This window comes from Apium graveolens, chromosome 10, assembly GCF_009905375.1.
Source record: "Apium graveolens cultivar Ventura chromosome 10, ASM990537v1, whole genome shotgun sequence".
NCBI lineage: Eukaryota > Viridiplantae > Streptophyta > Magnoliopsida > Apiales > Apiaceae > Apium > Apium graveolens.
In genome coordinates, this window is record NC_133656.1 from 221,430,874 (window position 1) to 221,452,585 (window position 21,712).

Below are 21,712 nucleotides of genomic sequence, written 5' to 3' on the forward strand. Positions count from 1 at the left end.
GTTTATAGAGAATAGAAGTTAAACTTATGTCAGGTAAGTACTAAAATTTGGTACTTTAGTAATTTTAGCACCAAATTATACATTGTTTCGCTTTAATAACCTTTATTAATAAGCGAAACCTCTTTTTAAGTGGTACATAAATTTTGGTTTCACTAATTTTTGATACCACCAACTTTTGGTTTCACTTATTCATTCATGTATATCTTATAATTCTATTTTTTATGTCTTTTAACTATACTAAAACTTTTATAACCATCATTTATTATGTATATCTTATACTTCTACGTGTTTTATGATTCTATTAAATATGATTTTATTTTTGTTATCTTATACTTCTACATGTATTATCCTATTAAGTTTGATTTTATTTTTGTTTCATCCTTTTGAATTTAACCTTTGTATTTCTAATTTTCTTGTGTATTGCTAATTAAATATATTACACGACTATAGTAAAAGTAATTTTATCTTTTTAACTTTTTTGAATCATATGTTTTTTTAAATATAATTATTAAAATTCTATTGTAATTATACTTTTTGATTTCTAAACAACACCCATACCATCCTAATTCCATCTATATAAATATAGATACACTCCTACATGAAAATATATTATTTTTAGCTGTTTTGGTTTAGTATAATTAGTAGAATTTTACTTTAATTATACTTCTTGATTTCTAAGTATCACCTATGTATTCTTCTTTAATTTCTATATAACTTATAATATTATATGTATTATTTTACGCATTTTTTAATTACAATTCTTATATTGATTTCAACATTGTACGATGCCCGAAAACTAGATGTCCGAAAATACATATTAGCGTGGAATAGTGGTTAAAATACCGAACAACTTATGTACTAATATTTTGTTTGAACTAATGTTTCTTATGCGTAATCACTGTAATTAAATTTTTGAGTTTGCAGTGTTCATATCATATAGTAAAAGAAAATTATAAGAACATGCATGCTCAACATGTTTATGCCTATATATACAAAATATGCATTTTCGTGATATATTATTCACATTCGTGTTTAGTGGGTTGGGCAATCTTTCCCGACGCCCAACAGTTTAGGTTGGGTTTTCAAAGTAAAAATTAGAAATTTTGACATAACACCCATACTCTTATGATTTTTAAAAATTATTTAAATTAATTAACTCGACCCGTGCGACGGATTATCAACTAATATTAATAAAGAGTATAGATAACCTGTTCTCTGCCTATTTGAGTATCAAAACTAAGTTGATGTCACGATTTTAAATCCACATTTTGTCTAGCAGACTAACAGTGGTAGATATTAAATTTAGAAACACAATGCTAGGTACTAGCAAAAAAACCAAAAAACAAGTTTAGTAATTCCAGAATTGAAGTTCAATCCTAATAAAGTGACCTGAGCATGCATACCAAACTACTTCAGGGACACTAAGAGAACAATCAAGAAACCAATTACAAGTACTACAGAATAGGGTTGCGATAAAGGTGTTGAACCTTCCAGTCCAGCATTCAAATATGATGAAACAAAGATGCCTGCAACTACCATTTTTCATCTTTTGCCTTTGCTCGATATATAATGACCTTAAACATTCTCTTGGAAGGGTTCACCAGCTCAAAAACACAGACATCACCGACTGCCAGTGAACTGTCCATTGCGAATTTGTACCACCCATTTTTCAGTCGATACCCTATCGACGTCCAAATACAATCAGCCAGCCAAGTTCTTTCTGCAAACCGAATAATCACTCGTTCACTTTCACTTTTCTTCCACTTCTCATACGCCTCTTTAAAGGCCTTCGGTACATGCTGCCAAGATAACATAAAAATCTAATTACCATGATAAATTTTCATCTGAAAACATCAGATTTCATATATTCTCCAGATTATTCTATGAAAGTGGCAATAGTTATGTTACATATTAGTATTTTAGAAATTAAAGATGGGAAATTATATTTATTGTTTACCACGCCACGTTTGCTTATATGTGATGGCTGCACTTTAAGAATGAAAAAAGGTTTGTTAGATTTGAAAGCTTTAGCTAAGGTAAGAGCTCTAGCTTTCCCTTCTTCAGTCGCTGACTCTCTAGCTCCTATAGCTGGAAATAGACTGAGACAGAATTCAAGGATAAACTCGAAAGACAGGAGATAAATGAAAAGGTTTTGTAGCTTGCTTGCCTGTGATAACATGCTGCCTGGGATTATCAATGTCAACCTCTACTTTAACCGGCTTTATCCTGTTGAGTTGAGTGCCATTAGCTTGACTTGGGATTACAGTGTTTGGCTTCTCAATACCTGCAGGTTCCGTCTCATCAGTAACCAAGGTTTCAAAGAGAAAGCGATGATGAAACTGCAATTCAGAATATATTAAAAGAAGGAGAAGAAGAAGTCCTTTCCTGTCTTCTGTTTTCGTGAACTCATGGGATATTCTATCTCAGTACCACTTGTGTCCATTACAGTTACATGAAAAATGGAATTCCCTTCATATCTAAACATTAAGATGTGGCCAACACATATCGAGTAATATGCTGCAAACTCAGGCCAACCTTTCCAAAGCATAACCTCACCATTAGTCCTTTCTAGTTCCACTTTCCAAACTGAACTTGCTGGAGCCTTTAGGAAAACCTTGTCTGCCAGATCATATCCACACGCAATAAACGTTCTGGGAATCATCTGAAACAAGTATGTTTTTAGACAACTGATGTAGAGCAGCTCTACCAATTTTAAAATTCATAGCCAATAGAACAATAGCAAGTAATAGAGATATGCAACATTATTATGAAGCTCTAAGCCTGTAATGGTGATTAGTGGATCCCTCAACTCAAGTCATTTTCAAGATAAGCCACTTCAATATAGCAAAGTAACATACAGTATACAGATCAACATGGTTGAACTGTACTATCAGGTTAACTATTTGTATGTTACCACACACACCATCTTTGGTTCGGAGACACACACAACTAAACATGACTCAACAAATCAAACAACAAATTCGGCAGAGTTAAGTCTATGTCCTAAGCTATGGTGACAAGAAAAACCTGGTGTCCTAACATAAGAAGATGAAACACTGAAGCAAAAATGGACAAAAATATCAAGAAAGAAAGAAAATATAACTTGGAACACTTACTAGCTTACTATGAGGAGTAACAGGAGAGATAATAATCTTAAAAAAGCAGCGGGGTTTCACCACTGAGCTTGGCCGGAGTGAATCCATGCAGTGAATGCTCTCCTCACACTGTGCAGACCCTTCTTATTCTTCTGAATTTGTGTGTATGCATGTAACAATGGAAACAAGATAGTAGTAGTGTATATATATGCCTTAAAAGAATGAATTGGGCAGTTCCATACATAGCAAGAAACATTTTAGGTACTACTCAAGTACTCTGCAGTATCATTGCCTTCTACGCCTATTTCTAGGGAGGATCTTTTAGCTTTGGAACTGGTGCTGTTCCCAAAAAATATTGCCTTTTGGTTGCATGGCTGATTATACTGATCAGTGACAATGAGACCTAATTTGATCATATACTATACGATCATGTGCTCAAGGGCGCACACTGGAAAAACCGATATGATAATGTTTATGCAATAATTTAATCGAATAATTTTTTAGATCATAGAACTTACCAAATACTCAAGAAATGAAATTAGACTCCAGACAAAGCCAAAACATTATTCAACAAAATAATGTCCATATTTTGCAGCTCAATCAACAATTCAATACCAAAACAAAATTTAAGTTCAATATGATCTGAGCATTCCCTAGTTAAAGGGCAAGCTGATCAATGATCAGGACATGCAAATCTTGGAATTTCACTACTCAAAAAAAGTTATAACACTGATCAGATGCCAAATATAACTAGAAATTAACATGTTCTTCTTTTACTGCTGATGAACACCGGTGCTACTAGTTGCTCTGAAAATCACGACGTTGATCAGTTTTTTAGAAGGCTTGACAAGCTCAAAGACGCAAACATCACCTACTGCTATTGCATTGTCCTTGGCAAATTCCTTCCAACCCCAACTCAATGATACCCTTTTCGAGTAAACACTACACTTAACCGGCCAAGTTTTTGCTCCAACTCGAAGAAGAAGCACTTCTACAACGCCCTTCCCTATATAGCTCTTGAGAAAGTCCTTCTTCACTTGCTGACATAATAAAATATACAAAATCGAAACTCATCTACATTAGTCTTTTGTAACATGCATTGATGCATAACACATCTATCATAAATTTCTAGAACTCTAATTTCTTACCAAGCTGTATTTTCTACCAACATATGATGGGTACATCAAAACCTTGAAAAATGGGTGGCTAGATTTGAAGGCTCTAGCATCTGCAACTGCTCTATTGTTCTCTTCTTCACTTTCTGAACAACGACTGATCACTCCTTTAGCTGCAAAATGCATGCCAACAACAGGCTATATAAAAAGAGGGACAAGTGAGAAAACAAATATTAAGATTTCCTAGCTAGCTAACTTGCCTCTGATAACTTGCTGATGCATTGAGATATCAAGATCAGCCTCTAGTTTTATAAACTTCCTCATCCTGTCAGCATCACGTCGAGTACCAATTGCATCACTCAGATCCTCATCACTACTCGAGGTTTCAATATCGGATGAAGCTTCTGCAATTTTTTCTTTCTGCAATTTTCGCTTCAAACTGTCACCAGCATGACAGACCTTATTACAACAAGAGTGTACCTGTTTCTCCAGTTTTAATGGATAGTCTATCTCGGTAGCACTTGTATCAAATATCACAACCTTGAAATTGCAGTTCCCCTGATACTCAAAAAGTACACAATAGCCAAAACATAGAGAGTAGAATTTCGCGAATTCAGGCCAGCCATTTCGCAGCCAAACCTGGCCTTTCTTTCTTTCCACATCCACTGACCAAGTTGTCGCGCCTGGAGCCTTTAACAGAACACGTCCCTGTAACTCCTCTCCATACTTTCTCGCAAACTTTTGGGGGATTATCTTCCATCCACAAATATAGACATTAATTAAACACAAACACAAATGGAAATATTAAAATTGTATAGCTCATGTTATGAATTATGAAGGGAAATGTTTTGCATGCATGGGAGGTACTTACTAGCTTACTATTCGAATTGATTTCGCAGACGATGATTTTGAAAAAACAGCTAGCCTTTGCATGATGATCAGATGTAAAATAGGACTCCATGATGTGTGTTGAACTTAAAAACTTAATCTGGAGTTAAGATTACAGTTGAATTTTTCTTTGAAACCCTGAGGTATCTAAATAACTAAGCTGCTCTAACATGATATATTTAGATTGTTATGCTTGTATTGTACTTTATGAATGATTTTGTACATGAAATCATAATTACTAATTTGGATTACTGTAAATATAGATGCATGCAATTTAAAACATCTGTCATTTCACATTTGTAAAGTCTTCACCATTTCAGAAGTCTTGAAACTGTGTAGTCACTCTAGTTTTCTTACATTTCACTCAAACATTCATATTTTTTTGTCATTTAGTAACTCCTTTCACCACAAACTGACTAATTGATTTTCGAGAAATTTTTATTCAAATTAACTTGAATTTGACTTTAAATCCTGTAGCAATACAAATTTATGAATTGAAGTTAAGATATACAAAATGTAGTTTATGTATTACACTAGTTCACATTATCAATCCATTTGAACTGCATGATAAACAAAACCAGCCCCCTTAAGGACGGAAAGCAAGTGGAGGGGGAGGCGAAGTAAGTAGTTTCACTTTCCCTCGTAATGATGCTCCCGAGTTTTTAAAAGGAGCGAAAACCATTGATCATGAATGCAAATTTGATACATTTTCACTCCAAAAATGGAAAAAAGGTACTTTATCTCCTAATCCGGATCCGCAAGTCAAAAATACCAGGAAAGCAAAATACAAAAATCAGTGCCTATTATTAATGAAGTTCGAGTAATGAAGATATTGCAGCTTCAGATTTTGCTCGAAATATAAAGACCTCGAACAATTTCCTAGAGGAGTTGATCAGCTCGAAAACACAAACATCACCTACGTTCAACGAGTTGGCCCGTATAAATTTGATCCATCCACTAGTTAATCTACACCGATCCGGCCTCAAAATACAATCAACTGCCCAATTTCTTCCTGCAACATGGAGAATAAGTTTGTTTCTGTTCTTCCACTCTGTAAAAGTCTCCTGAAAGTTTCTTGGTATATTCTGCTTAAACAAAAGAAGTTAGAATTTTAAGATCAGTTTTCTAACGTGTATCTAAGGGCACACAATAACCACGAACTTTCATAAAACTTTAAAAAGAATGTTTTAAAGATTGGATTTGAACATTTACAAGTTTATCTCAGTAGCTTACCATGCCACGTCCAGCTACATATGACGGTTTCATAGAAACGACGAAAAATGGCTTGTCAGATTTAAAAGCATTAGCAGAGGCAAGTGCTATGTCTTTCTCTCCTTCACTTTCAGATACTCCATCTCTAATTGCTGGTAATTGACAATGATATGATGTCATTTTTACTGATGTGCAGTGTGTAAATAGAAACTGAGCAAATACAAAATAGAGAAACTGAGACATAGTAGAATAACCTTTTTCTTGCTTCAATTGCGATGAGGCTTCTTGACTAGCAGAGCTTGTTCTTGGCTTCTTACAAGGCAGATTTAGTTCATATCAACTTGAATCATCAATTACAGTCGTACTTTTCTAATTTGAAGGACAAGTTTTCCATTATTAAGGTTTGTATAGTTTATCTCAGTCGTGCTTGGATCATAGACATGTACTAGAAGATTACATTGTCCTATGTAATCAAAAACCACAAGATTATAACCAAAACTTATAGAGTAGAATGTTGCGAATTGAGGCCAACCATTTCGGACTGAAACCTTGTTGTTTCTCCTTTCCACATCCACTGCCCAAGCTGCACCTCCTGGAGTCTTCAGTACAACACGTTCCAGTAACTTGTCTTCATGATTTCTTACAAACTTTCGGGGAATAATCTTTATCCACAAACATGCGTTACAGATGAATATGCATGCATGCACAAAGACATAATTTTAGATAAATTGAACATATATAATTATGTTATACATTAAGAATCTTAAAAGGAGGGGATTGTCATACTTACAAGCTTGCTCTCTGAAGTAATATCAGAGACGATGATTTTGAAAAAACTGCGCATATTTGCAGGATAAAAGATCTACTAAAAGATTAATTTTGGGAAAGCAGTTTGCTTTGAGCAACGAAATAAGACCTGTGAAAACAATCTGTGATTAATACAAATAATCAAACAAGTGTGTGCGTGAGTAAACGAAATCAAACGGAGGAAGAAAAGATATAAACAGAAGAGAGATCCTCGAGTCCAGTTGAAACTGTCTCCTTAAAGCTATTTCGCCTCTCACCGTATGTGCGAGTCGATAGCCTCCCAGGATAAAACGAGATAGCGGCGGCGTTACGGATAACGAGCACCTTCAGCGAGCTTGAACGGGCACGAAACTATCACCGAGAGAGAGAGATTTGTGTTTAGAGGCGAATATGTTTTTGGTGTGTCTAACTCTAACGCCTTAGAGGTATTTATATAGGTGTAGATAGACTTGTGCGCTACTCTTTTCCATAATTAAATATCATTAATTATGGAATCGGTGTAATACTTGCAAGCTACTCTATTCCATAAATAATCTGAAACAGAATCAGATTAAATATATCAAGACATACACCATATCAATTAATCTGAAACAAAATCAAATTAATTTATGCCATAATATTTGAGCCAAATTCTAATGGAAAATAATAATTTCCATTATTAAGAGAATATCATCATATCTCACACATCTTTTAGTCATAATGCTCAAAAATATGACTTACCAATATGGGACTTATACCCATATTTTCCAACAATCCCCCACATGGGTGAGATTGGTGATCTTAGTAGCACACACCAGACAGACAGACAGACAGACAGACACGGAGTTTGACTTGGTGATAGTTTCTTCGATCAGATATAGCATACGATAGGTAGAGAATGCTCCTTGAACCTTCGCTCGAGTAAGCATACCGACTTTACTGGTAGACAGTAGACGTGCTTGTCCTTGAACTGTTCGACCGTTTATGTAAACGATGATATACTTATCACTATATCGTTTCTGACTCGTTCAGCTCTCATGAGTATGTCCATTTTGGCCATGGAACATCGTCCTGGTTCTGCAGAAGTTTCTAAAGAATTGTGCCTCGCAATTCTCCTTTGAAGCGGCCCCACTTCTCTCCCACATAAGTGATCTTTATCTTATAGAGTAACCCGCGTTTACTCAACTGAATTCCATGCGTTCACTCCTGAGCTCCATGTATTCATCAAAGATCATTAAAGGCTCAAAGCTTAACCTCGTACCTTACGGGTCTCACTGTTTCCTCATCATAGGAACAGGCCAGGGGTTACCCCCACAGTGATTTGGTCATCATGATTTAGTTGTCCCATTGAACCAAGTTCTTGGGATCTCCAGTCAGCAATGGTTGGGTGTCCACCATGATGCCGTTAAGCAATAGGCTTAAGGCCCATCCCTCTCGATGATTTCTCAACCACTTCTCTTGATAACCCTTTGGTTAGTGGATCCGCGATATTATCCTTTGACGGTATATAGTCAATAGTGATAATTCCGGTTGAGATCAATTGTCTAATGGAACTGTGTCGTCGTCGTATATGACGAGACTTTCCATTATACATCGTGCTCTGTGCTCTGCCAATAGCGGATTGACTATCACAGTGAATCCCTATTGCAGTTACAGGCTTTGGCCATCTTGGAATATCCTCCAGAAACTGACGTAGATATTCAGCCTCTTCGGCGCATTTATCTAGTGCCACAAACTCAGCTTCCATCGTGGAATGAGTTATCACCGTTTGTTTTGAGGATTTCCATGATATTGCCGCTCCAGCTAATGTAAACACATAGCCACTCGTAGACTTAAGTGCTTTCTTGCTAGATATCCAATTTGCGTCAGTATATCCTTCTAATACTGCTGGGTATCTGCCATAGTGCAGTCCATAGTCTCGAGTTCCCCTCAAGTACCTTAGTACCCTTATAATCGCTTTCCAGTGATCAGCTCCCGGATTACTCGTAAACCTACTCAACTTGCTAATTGAGTATGCAATGTCTGGTCTTGTACAACTCATGAGGTACATCAGACTACCAATTATCCTCGAGTATTCCAATTGGGAAACATCTACACCTTTGTTCTTGGATAGGTGCAAAGTCATATCCACAGGTGTCCTAGCTTTCTCAAAGTCATCCTTAAGAAACTTCTCAAGGATCTTGTCAACATAATGTGGTTGACTTAATGCGAGACCCTCTGATGTTCTAGAAATTTGAATTCCCAGAATTACATTTGCGAGTCCCATATCTTTCATGTCGAACCTTGATTTCAACATGTCCTTTGTAGATTTGATAACTTTATCATTGCTTCCAGCAATAAGTAGATCATCTACATATAGTGTCATCATGACATAGCCATTGTCATTCTCCTTGACATAGCTGTTCTCGTTATCCTTGTAATAGGCACAGCTATCACATTCATTGATTTTGAAACCATTGGCCAGCACAACCTCATCAAATTTTTCATGCCATTTCATAGGCGCTTGTTTCAAACCATACAATGATTTCACCAATCTACACACTTTCCTTTCTTGTCCTGGGACAACAAACCCTTCAGGTTGTTCCATATAGATTTCTTCATCTATGTCTCCATTTAGGAAAGCTGTTTTAACATCCATTTGATGTACAGTTAGATTACGCATTGCAGCAATAGCAAACATCATCCTTATGGACGTTATTCTCGTTACAGGAGAATATGTATCAAAGTAATCAAGGCCTTTTTGTTGCTTGTATCCTTTAATTACAAGTCTGGCCTTATACTTATCAATAGTGCCATCAGTTTTCAACTTCTTCTTGAAAACCCACTTGCTACCTAATGGTTTGCAACCAGTTGGCAAGTCCACTAATTCCCAAGTATGATTTTGCATAATTGAATCAACTTCATTCTTGATGGCCTCTTTCCACATAGGCCCATCAGGTGAGGTAACCGCCTCCTTATAAGTTTTTGGGTCACCTTCTTCGAGCAAATAGGTCATAAAATCAGACCCATAGGATTTCTCCGTTCGTTGTCTTTTGCTCCTTCTCACTACCCCCACATTTTCGTCTTCACTTTCGTCACTCTCATTATCGTCATCTACAGACTCATGAGATCGTTTAGACGTCGTAGGTTGTTGGTTTCCTGGATTACAGGGAAACATCGTCTCAAAAAATGAGGCATTCCTTGATTCCATAATGGTATTCTTTTGAATATCAGGAATCTTGGATTCATGAACAAGAAACCGATATGCAGTGCTGTGTGGAGGATATCCGATGAAGACACAATCCACAGTCTTAGGACCTATCTTCACCTTCTTCGGTGTAGGGATCAGTACCTTTGCAAGGCACCCCCACACTTTCAGGTGTTGGTAACTTGGTTTCTTTTTCTTCCACATTTCATAAGGACTTACATCCTTATTCTTGCGCATCGTAATATTTAAAATATTATTTGCGCTTAAGATGGCTTCTCCCCACATCGATTGTGGGAGCCCAGAGCTTAACAACATCGCATTCATCATCTCTTTCAGAGTGCGATTCTTCCTTTCAGCCACACCATTTGACTGAGGGGAGTATGGTGCAGTGACCTCATGGATTATACCATGTTGTGAACAGAATTCCCCAAACGGTTCAACATATTCACCTCCACGATCACTTCGTATCGTTTTGATTTTCTCAGTTTGTTGTGTCTCAACTTCTTCCTTATAGATTTTAAATTTATCTATAGCTTCGTCTTTGCTTTTCAACAAATATACATAGCAGTATTTTGTACAATCATCAATGAATGTAATAAAATACTTGTTTCCTCCTCTTGTTGGAGCGAATTTTAAATCACATATGTCGCTATGTATTAGGTCTAGCACTTTGGTGTTCCTTTCCACACGTTTAAATGATGATCTCGTTAATTTTGCCTCAACACAAGTCTCACACTTATGTTTTGGATCGATAGTAAGTTTAGGTATGTATTCTTTTGCACTTAAACGTCGTAAAGTGTCATAATTTATATGTCCTAATCTAGCATGCCATAAATTAGGAGACTCAAGCAAGTAAGCAGAAGAATTCTTCATTTCATTATCGTCCTTAACGGACATTACATTGAGCTTAAAAAGCCCATCAGTTAAATAACCCTTGCCTACAAACATACCACTCTTAGACAAAATAACTTTATCTGACTCTATTACAATGCGAAAGCCATGCTTATTCAACAGAGAACCAGACACAAGGTTCTTGCGAATATCAGGCACATAAAGTACATTCTTCAAAGTCAGATTCTTCCCAGAGGTCATCTTCAGGATCACCGTGCCTTCACCCTCAATGGTAGAAGTTGTTGAATTCCCCATGTAGAGCTTCTCACCAGCATCGGAAGCTTTGAGGCTAGAGAAAACCGCCTTGTCTGAGCAAACATGCCTAGTAGCACCAGTATCAATCCACCATTCACGTGGATTAGAACCGACCAGGTTCACTTCAGAGACCGTAGCACAGAGGTCTATGTCACCCATCTCCTTGGAGATATTCTCTACCATGTTTGCTTCTTTCTTCTTGTTGGGCTTCTTGGGCTTCTTGCAGTCAGAAGACCTATGACCAACTTTATCACAGTTGTAGCACTTCCCTTGAAATTTCGACTTCGAAATCCCTCCCTTGGGTGCCAGCTTTGCCCCTTTACCAGAATTAGCCTTCTTGGGCTTGGAGCTTTGAGCATGCTCCACCATGTTTGCCTTCTCAGTGGCAACGTTAACTTTCTTCTCGGACCCTCTGTTGTCTTCTTCAATACGAAGTCTAACAATAAGATCCTCCATAGACATCTCCTTTCGCTTGTGCTTAAGGTAGTTCTTGAAATCTTTCCATCCAGGTGGAAGCTTTTCAATAACAGCAGCAACTTGGAAAGACTCACTTATGACCATTCCCTCAGCATGAATGTCATGAATGATCACCTGCAGTTCCTGCACCTGACTGACCACAGTCTTAGAGTCTGCCATCTTATAATCAAGAAAGCGGCCAACAATCCACTTCTTTGCCCCAGCGTCCTTGGTTTTATACTTATGGTCAAGTGACTCCCATAAGACTTTAGCTGTTGGCTTCGCGCTATATACGTTATACAACGAGTCAGACAAACAATTTAACACATAGTTCCGACAGATGTAGTCAGAGTGCTTCCAAGCATCAGCAGCATATACAGTCTGCATGTTACTCTCAGCAGTGAGCAACAGTGGTTCTTCCTTAAGGAAGCGATCCATATGCAACGTGGTCAGATAAAAGTGCATCTTTTGTTGCCAACGTTTGAAGTTCGTTCCGTTGAACTTCTCAGGTTTTTCAGCATGTGCAGCAGGCACAGTTGGCATAACAGGTGCAGCAGGCACCACGGGTGGAACAGATGGTACGTGCGTCTGTACTACAGGTGTATGCACACCAGTAGGCACCGCAGGTATGATCGGAGGAGTGAATCCTGCCGATATCTGTCCAAGAGGAACACTAAACTGTCCAATGACAGTGTGTCCCACAGGCACATGTCCCGAAGGCACATGTCCAACAGGCGTTTGACCCCCATCAGATCGTACGATCCGTGCGTTAGGGTTAATCGGCTGCTGGTGAACCCCATCAGATCCAGTGATCTGTGCGTTGGGATCAGCCGTCATGTTCATCGAATCGTTCACAGTTTGGTTCTCCATCGATCTGTTACTCAACAAAACAAGCAGATACAGATGTATCAGTCACAGATGTATATAAAAAAAATAGCTTTAAGATTGTGAAAACAATCTGCGATTAATACAAATAATCAAACAAGTGTGTGCGTGAGTAAACGAAATCAAACGGAGGAAGAAAAGATATAAACAGAAGAGAGATCCTCGAGTCCAGTTGAAACTGTCTCCTTAAAGCTATTTCGCCTCTCACCGTATGTGCGAGTCGATAGCCTCCCAGGATAAAACGAGATAGCGGCGGCGTTACGGATAACGAGCACCTTCAGCGAGCTTGAACGGGCACGAAACTATCACCGAGAGAGAGAGATTTGTGTTTAGAGGCGAATATGTTTTTGGTGTGTCTAACTCTAACGCCTTAGAGGTATTTATATAGGTGTAGATAGACTTGTGCGCTACTCTTTTCCATAATTAAATATCATTAATTATGGAATCGGTGTAATACTTGCAAGCTACTCTATTCCATAAATAATCTGAAACAGAATCAGATTAAATATATCAAGACATACACCATATCAATTAATCTGAAACAAAATCAAATTAATTTATGCCATAATATTTGAGCCAAATTCTAATGGAAAATAATAATTTCCATTATTAAGAGAATATCATCATATCTCACACATCTTTTAGTCATAATGCTCAAAAATATGACTTACCAATATGGGACTTATACCGTGTTTCGCTGAGAGTATATTCGATCTATCGATTATACTAGTATCTCGTTTTATCCTGGGAAGCAGGTCGCTAAACACGGATGGTGCGGGGCGAAACTGCTTTAAGGAGACAGTTTTCTGGACTCGAGATTAAATCCAATCTCTGTTTGTTTTCTCAAACCCTTCTCCTAATTTAATTGTTAATTCTCATATGCTTATGTGATTTAAGAATTAACAATGTTTTGTGAAGTAGTTATATATTCAATATATATATATATAACAATGTCTTTATCGTACAAGATTGCTAACAATCTTCCATTTTAACTTCACTAAACTCTGGGAACAGAGAACCAATACTATAACGAATTACGATACATTTAAGATCTATTGATTATGTGCTTCCCCAAGTATAATTTCACTAATATTCTCCAATTTCAAAGTAAAAGAACATATATCCATTATTGACACAGAATGCAATTCTATTGAAATCAAAACAAACCTTACACACTTTCAAAATAAAAACAAACCTTAGAGCAAGTTCAACAATGTGTTAGTTGAAGTTTTAAATATAATACTCCCTCCGTCCCATATTACATGTCCCTTTTGAAAAAATTACGCATATTAAGAAAAATGTTAGTTGGATATGACTTTCCACCAAATACCCTTATTTAATGCATTGAAAAATGAGAATTGAGCTAAGTTTTGAAAAGTCAAAATCTTGGGAACAATAAATATATGGATAGTTTTGAAAAATTACCCTTAAATTTGTATTGAAACAAGAGATGGACAAGTAATTTCAGACAATTTTTTTTCCAAAAGGGACATCTATATTGGGACGAAGGGAGTATAAAATAGGATTTTTCTAGTATGTGCCCATGGACACATGCTAAGAAAGTGTGATAGATGAGTTGTAAGAATTTGATTGGTAGAGAACTCATTTATGTCCTAGTAATTTATGACATATTTATCTTACTTCAACTCCAACAATGTGTCTTATTCTCATTATATATTTAATTTGTCTAGTATGTGCCTAAGCACTAAAATTTTATAAAGTTTGGAGTGTTTTAATTGTTGGAGTTGTTGTGAATGCAGGGGGTCCACTATTATTAACAAGTGTTGACCAATCAAAACAAGCCAAAATTATAGAAGTTTGTGCTTATTGTGTGTCAATGGGCACACCACAAAAAAACCGATATTTTATTATTAAATGTTTACTTTCATCATTAAAGTACAATATATTGTAGAGAGAGAAAGAGAGAGAGTGCACAATAATATATTATAAAATATAAAATAGAGCAATGAGATAGGTGACTTAAAAATAAGGCTTAAAGATGTTGTCCTAGTGATATAAGGCATCACTAGGACATTGTTCGATCAAATTATTTTGTCATATGCCTTAAATTTTAATTTAAGACATCATATAAGTCATCTCTTGGACTTAATCTTATACAATGCATATTTATTTCCCACTGTAAAGTAAACAACATAGAATTGCATGAAGACTCTATCTCCTCCGTCTGCACAAAAGGATCCACGCTATCTTCGTTGTTGAATAGAAGAAGACTCCCTGTGCAGTTGGAATGTATGCGGCCTTTGAAATTTGGATATTTTAGTGGAAGTCTAAATCGAGATCTAAATTCAGTTAATGATTATATCAACTTTGGACATTCCATTTCCAGGTCGCACGTATATAACTTGGTTACAACGCACAAATCCCCCGCAAAACTGAAAGTCCTTACCATATATTTACCATAAATTTAAAAATCCCACAGACTGATAAGGACTAATTACTTCTTGCATTTGAATACTGAACTTCTATTCCCAGGGTGAAGTGGACGAGAGTGACTTATTACGTAATATCCACATAGTTAGATAACTCTTTTCATGTCCCAAAAGGGCCATTGTTTCTCCGTATGCTTCCACAGTGACAACAGTAGTTTCAGAAAATTCTTTTGGAAACTCGATGACTCGAATGGTGTCATTGAACAACTCAAAACAAACAACTACCTGGCTAGATGTCATCATATAAGCGACGCCATCTACAAACTTGGTGGCTAGAAAGAAAAACTCATCGCTTGCTGCTTCAGAATAAAATTTAGTGTTTACATATTTCCAGCTATTAGTAGTCAAGCTATAAACAGAAACTACGTATAATTCGTCTACATGAGCAATTACTATCACCTTATAATCGTCTCCATCATATCCAAAACTCACACCAGCATTCAGGCCAAAACTATAATCATTCATTGAGGGTCCAAGTTGCGGAAGCTTTTTAAATTTTCTACAAATTGGATTCCAAAGATAAATGTTCCTTCCAGGATTAGAGCAGCAGTCGCAGTCACAGGACAAACATATCAACCCGTTACAAACTCCGTGAATCTATACGTAGCAATTATCACAAGTGACATCTGTGGCGAATGATTCAGGAGTGCAGAATAGTTTAGAATGTTTAGTGATAAATTATGGAGAGAAGATAGAAAAATAGGTTTTATTATAATACGACTTGTTGTTGATTAAAATAGAAGAGGTGATTATATAGCCAACAAGGAAACTATAATAATAATAAAATTATCCAATAATATAATATCATTATATATATTAACATCCCCTCAAATTCACGATGTTGAATCGGGAGTTTGGCAACCAAGAGACGAAGTCACGTAACCAAACAAATCCAAAGCTGCAACACCAGATTCAAGAGCATCCAAACAAATGCAAAAACAGAGTTACAAATTCAAACAAACCAAAAACTTCCAAACGAATCCAAACATGCAACAATAAAAGAAAACGCAACAACAAAAGAGTAATCGTCCAAAGACGCAGCAACCCAAAAGAAACCAAAGCAATCAAGTCACCAAAGTAACAAATCTGCAACCATCGAAAACAATACCACAACTGTATGCGAAATTGAATCCTAATCCAAAACCAAACTCCATAACCAACCCAATACAAACTCCAAATAACTGAATCCAAGTCAACAAACTGTATCCAATCATCAACCAAACTGTATCCCAATTCAAATTGTATCCAAATCTAATCAAATTCTGCGAAACGCCAGTGTGCCTAAAGCACTAGATAAACTAAACTAATATGCCTAGAACACCAAATAAACTAAACCAATCCCTATGACGAGCCAATGTGCTTAGATTACCAAATAAACTAAACCAATCCCTCAAAGGGTCAATGTGCCTATAATACCAAATAAACTAAACAATCACTCGCAGAGCCAATGTGTCTAGAGTACCAAATATACTAAACCAATGTGCCTAGAGCACCAAATAACCTACACCAATCTCGCGAAGTACGAAGAGCTAGAGAACCTACTTTTCTATCTTCTCTCCAAAATTTATCATGGTATTAAGAGCTATGGTTCGATTCGGGATTGGTTGATGATGAGTTATATCGGGTTGGGTTCCACATGTTGGGTTTAAAACATGTGTTATGATTATTGTTTCTTTTTGTCTTCTTCTTATTCAAATTGGTTATTTTTTTTTTCTTGGATGATTTTGAGTTTTAATCATGATTATCATTTTTTTTCGATTTGGTTGGATTTCTCACGGGTAAACAAAATTGATTTTGGTTGAATTTTTTTAATCTGCTGGTTTTGGTTGGGACTCTCAGACAACTTTTCAGCTGATTTTTGTTGGAACTCTCATACAATTTTTTTGCTGATTTTGGTTGGGACTGTAATACACACACTCGATCTCGCTTTGATGATATTGGATCCTTGATGATATTGTTTTTTTTCTTTATTTCACTCTCATCTTCCTTTTTTTTATCGTGTTGATGATGAGGGTAGCCCTAGGCACATCTGTATACTTCTCCGACTTTTGTTTTATTTTATTTGGCACTCTAGGCACATTGGCCCTACGAGGGATTGTTTAGTTTATTTGGTGCTCTAGACACATTGGCCCTTTGAGGGATTGGTTTAGTTTATTTGGTGCTCTAGGCACATTGGTTTAGTTTATATGATGTTTTAGGCACACTGGCCGTCGCGGGATTTGATTAGATTTGGATACAATTTGAATTGGGATAAAATTTTATTTATGTTAACATTTAGAATCATCGAACAGGGGATCAATATCGGTAAGTAAGGTACACAAGTTGTCATCTTCATAGAGTATATACTTGTTCGAAGTGGAGGGTGTTTGATATGAAATATGAGTTTTAGTGAAAGTTGGAGTAGCAATAATTTGATGCCATGTTTTACACACACATGAATCTAACAAGAGATTCAACAGGGAGTCTGTAAAGAATTTCTAACATCATCTCTTCAGGCAATATGGGAAATATATTTCTCTGTATATCTATTTAATAGTACTATAAAGCTTTATCAGGGTTCACAAATTAAAGATGTTGATATTTTACCCCATCACAACTTCACGTATATATAGAGGTGTATATAGAGAGATTGATTTTCTACCCTGTTTAGGTGTCGGTCTATGTGATCCAAAACTAAACAATCCTACTTCTTCTCCTGCTCCCGGACCCGGTCCCAACTTTTCAAATACGTATTAAAAAAGTAGTCATTAAACTCGTAATTATTATTATTATTATTATTATTATTATTATAAGATCTAAAATTTCTATATATTACATATATACCCCCTTAAAAAGGATTTTGTCCCCGGAATCAAACAAAACTAAATACTCGTACCTGAATCAAATAAATGCGGATATTTCTCACGAATAGATTTTTCTAATTCCCAAGTAGCCTTTCTCTCCGAATGATTTTTTCACAAAACTTTCACAAACTCAAATTCCTCCTCACAAGAAAGATACTCTCTAATTTTATGCAATGGATAATGAACTACGTGCAACGGGTGATATTTGTAGCATATCAAAAGAGACACATAAAACACATTATGCATATGAGATAGTTGTGGTATAACTAATATTTAAAGAGCTTCGGGTTTTTTATTTCAATTTTCATGCATGCGTGTTTTTACTTCTAATATACTATCTGTTATTTCAATTAAAAAGTATCATCATCAATGTGTGTACAATATCAAGCAGACCACTTAGGTTTTTTTTCCAAATAAGTAAATGGATTTTAGTTAAGAATAAAAGACATAGGTAAAAAATACCCTTTTTTAGAAATTATAACAAGAATATCATTTTTTTGGAGTTTATGGTAAAAAATACCCGTCTAATACGCATTTTAGAAATGGGTAAATCTATTATGCATTTGAGAAATGGTATTACGTAAAATAAAAATAAAAAAGAAGAAGAACACGAGATATGCATGTCACAAATGCGTATCACCAAAGTCAAAGGTGTGATACGCATTATGTGAATGCGTATCTCAAATTATTATTATTTTTAAAAAAATTGGTTTTTTCACACAAAATACCCATTTTTAAAATGCGTATTAGTAGTACCCAACTTAGAATTACGTATTAGACCGGTATTTTTGGCCAAAATTTTTAAAAGTGGTATTTTTATTACTATAAAAAAATATTTTTGCAAAAAAAAAAGATTTTACATTTTTTAAGTTGAATGTTAAATGTATATATTCTATTCATATGAAATTAAAGAAGGTACAAAATTCATAACTAATCGTGTATAATTAATATTTAAAGAGCTTCGGGTTTTTTAATTCAGTTTTCATGCATGCATGTTTTTACTTTTAATATACTATCTTTTTTTCAATTAAAAAGTATCATCATCAATGTGTGTACAATATCAAGCACACCACTTGTTGGGAAAAAATGGTAGTAACTTGAATTTTTCTGAAGTCGTGTGAACACTTTCAGATTGAAGTTATTTGTGGTTTACCCAAATAAATCAATCGGATAAAGTCAGAAATTCTGCAAGAAGAAAGAATGTGTTTTTGTTGTGAATTTTAAGAAAATGAACCAACCCCTAAAATTGATCAATGCAACACCTATATATGGATGTCAATAGATGTGTCTTTTGTCAACAAACACATCTCAGTCTTTTGCCAATAGACACATCTCAGTCTAACAGTCATGGCTAAAACTAACAGACACATCTTATTTCAACAGGTGTGGCTGCTGCCAATGGACATGTCTCATAAACAATAATACCAAAATCACAATAAACTCGAACAAAGCATGAACTCCGCACTCTCCCGACTTATTTAATTTAATATTATGATTATATTGATCAATTAGTCAATCCAATTACACTAAAATATCCAACGATCCTCCCCCGTTTTAGTGTAATCCATGATTAACTAAAATAAATTCACAACAAACAACAAACTCATGCATAAATGAAATATCGTGATGATTGAATTTCATATTAGTATATTACACATTATATATATTCGAATATCAAGGTATCACTATGGATTGAACCTCTACTATTCATAGAGAATACACGAAGATAATATACACATAAACACGAAGATAATATACACATAAATTTACATTCTCAAATTGTTCTTACTTGAAACTATCTTTTACTAGCCTTGTGTCCTAATCCTTCATAAGCATATAAAAGCCAAGTCCTAGCTTCTTGAAGCGGCTAAACTTCATGCTCAAATAGGTAGTTCTTTTACTCCCGCACCTGCATATGCAATTTTTCAAAAGAACTATTAAGAAGATAAGCTTCAACCTCCTCAACTTGCAGGTTTGAACACATACCTTGGGATGATACTTCTAATGTGTTCCAATCTTTAGATGTTAAGCTTTCCACATTGAATTTAGCACCTAATGTAATATTAAGTGAGAATTGGGTTTCTCAACATGAGAGACTTTTAGATGGACTTCAATCCCATCCCCACAGCCAACTTGTGCACAAGATCTCTACTCAACCCTTTGGTTAGATGATCGGCTAAATTATGTTGAGTTCTTATAAACTCCACTGATATAACACCATGCGTGATAAACTCACAAATCATGCTATGTCTAACACCTAAGTGTCTAGACTTGCCTTTGAACACTTGTCTATAAGCATTAGCCAAGGCAGACTCACTATCATATTGATAGATATGGGTGATATCGGTTTAGGCCACAATGGAATCTCATAAATCGGATTTCTTAGCCATTCAGCTTCTTTACCAGCCGCTGATAATGCCACAAATTCAGATTCCATCGTTGAATCAGTAATGCAACTCTGTTTCTTTGATGTCCAAGAGATAACACCTCCTCCAAGAAGGAATACCCAGCCACTTGTGGAAGAATGATTTTCCTTATTGGAAATCCAACTTGCATCTGAATGACCTTTAATAACCGAAGGAAATCCAGTATATATCAAACCATAATCCATGGTTCCTTTCAAGTACTTGAACACTCGACTTAAGGCTTGCCAATGATGTGAACTTAGTTTGCTTGTATACCTACTAAGCTTTCCAACAACATAGGCAATATCCGGCCTAGTGCTTATCATGGCATACATAAGACTACCAATAGCCCTTGAGTATTCTAGTTGAGATACTGCCACACCCTTATTAGGTAGGAGTTTAATACTAGGATTAAGAGGAGTGCTAACAGGAGAACAATCCTTAAAGTTAAATCTTTTCAAAATCTTCTCAATATAATGAGATTGAGAAATTGAAATACCATTGTTCTCACGCTTGATCTTTATACCAAGAATCACCTCAGCCTCCCCCATGTCTTTCATATCAAAATTAGATGACAAGAACCTTTTTGTTTTATTTACTTGATTTTGGTCAGTACCAAAAATCAACATGTCATCCACATATAAACAAATTATAACTCCTTTACCAGAAGCATCAAATTTGCTATATACACACTTGTCTGCTTGGTTAAGAAAATAACCATTAGACAAGACCACATTATCAAATTTATCATGCCAATCCTTCGGTGCTTGTTTTAAACCATAAAGTGATTTCTTCAACTTACACACCTTGTTTTCATAAACAGGCATAACAAACCCTTCAAGATGTTTCATATAAATCTCTTCATCTAACCCACCATTCAAGAATGCAGTTTTCACATCCATTTGATGAATGACAAGGTTGTGTATAGCAGCAAGTGCTATTAACAACCTAATAATGGAAGTCCTAGCAACATGAGCATAAGTATCAAAATAATCAATCCCTTCTTTTTGTCTAAAGCCTTGGATAACCAATATAGCTTTAAACTTATCTATTGTGCCTCTAGATTGAAGTTATTTTTTTTTTCTGAAGATGACGAACGGAGAATCTGTAAAAGATATGACAAGCAAGTTTGCAAAACTGGACAAGTTTGACGGTCAAGATTTTAGAAGATGGCAGAAGAAGATGCATTTTCTGTTGACCACACTGAAGGTTGTATATGTTCTGAGTACCCCCATGCCAGAAGT

At 35.8% G+C, this 21,712-nt stretch overlaps 2 protein-coding genes across 2 annotated transcripts; both read right to left on the bottom strand.

Moving 5' to 3' along the window:
- Positions 1–1,532: 1,532 nt before the first annotated feature.
- On the bottom strand, positions 1,533–2,662 carry LOC141691868 (B3 domain-containing transcription factor VRN1-like). The gene is made up of 4 exons (XM_074496620.1): positions 2,453–2,662; positions 2,168–2,339; positions 1,958–2,088; positions 1,533–1,799 (listed from the first exon to the last, which is right to left on the bottom strand). The coding sequence occupies exons 1-4, from the start codon at positions 2,660–2,662 to the stop codon at positions 1,533–1,535; spliced, it is 780 nt and encodes a 259-aa protein (XP_074352721.1).
- A 1,206-nt stretch (positions 2,663–3,868) lies between these two features.
- Positions 3,869–7,154, bottom strand: LOC141691869 (B3 domain-containing protein LOC_Os12g40080-like). The gene is made up of 8 exons (XM_074496621.1): positions 7,101–7,154; positions 6,676–6,972; positions 6,332–6,520; positions 5,965–6,183; positions 4,850–4,963; positions 4,471–4,768; positions 4,244–4,383; positions 3,869–4,135 (listed from the first exon to the last, which is right to left on the bottom strand). The coding sequence occupies exons 1-8, from the start codon at positions 7,152–7,154 to the stop codon at positions 3,869–3,871; spliced, it is 1,578 nt and encodes a 525-aa protein (XP_074352722.1).
- Between the last annotated feature and the right edge of the window lie 14,558 nt (positions 7,155–21,712).

Bases quoted from the DNA above. Each gene is read 5' to 3' on its own strand.
- LOC141691868 (XM_074496620.1), bottom strand. From the start codon at position 2,662: ATGATTCCCAGAACGTTTATTGCGTGTGGATATGATCTGGCAGACAAG. The intron at 2,340-2,452 runs GTAACTGTAATG...TCTGAATTGCAG, and splicing joins AAGGGAATTCCATTTTTCAT to TTTCATCATCGCTTTCTCTT. The intron at 2,089-2,167 runs GCAAGCAAGCTA...GTCTATTTCCAG, and splicing joins CAGGCAGCATGTTATCACAG to CTATAGGAGCTAGAGAGTCA.
- LOC141691869 (XM_074496621.1), bottom strand. From the start codon at position 7,154: ATGCGCAGTTTTTTCAAAATCATCGTCTCTGATATTACTTCAGAGAGC. The intron at 6,521-6,675 runs GTACGACTGTAA...GTATTTGCTCAG, and splicing joins TTGTCCTTCAAATTAGAAAA to TTTCTATTTACACACTGCAC. The intron at 4,136-4,243 runs GTAAGAAATTAG...TTATTATGTCAG, and splicing joins TTGGTAGAAAATACAGCTTG to CAAGTGAAGAAGGACTTTCT.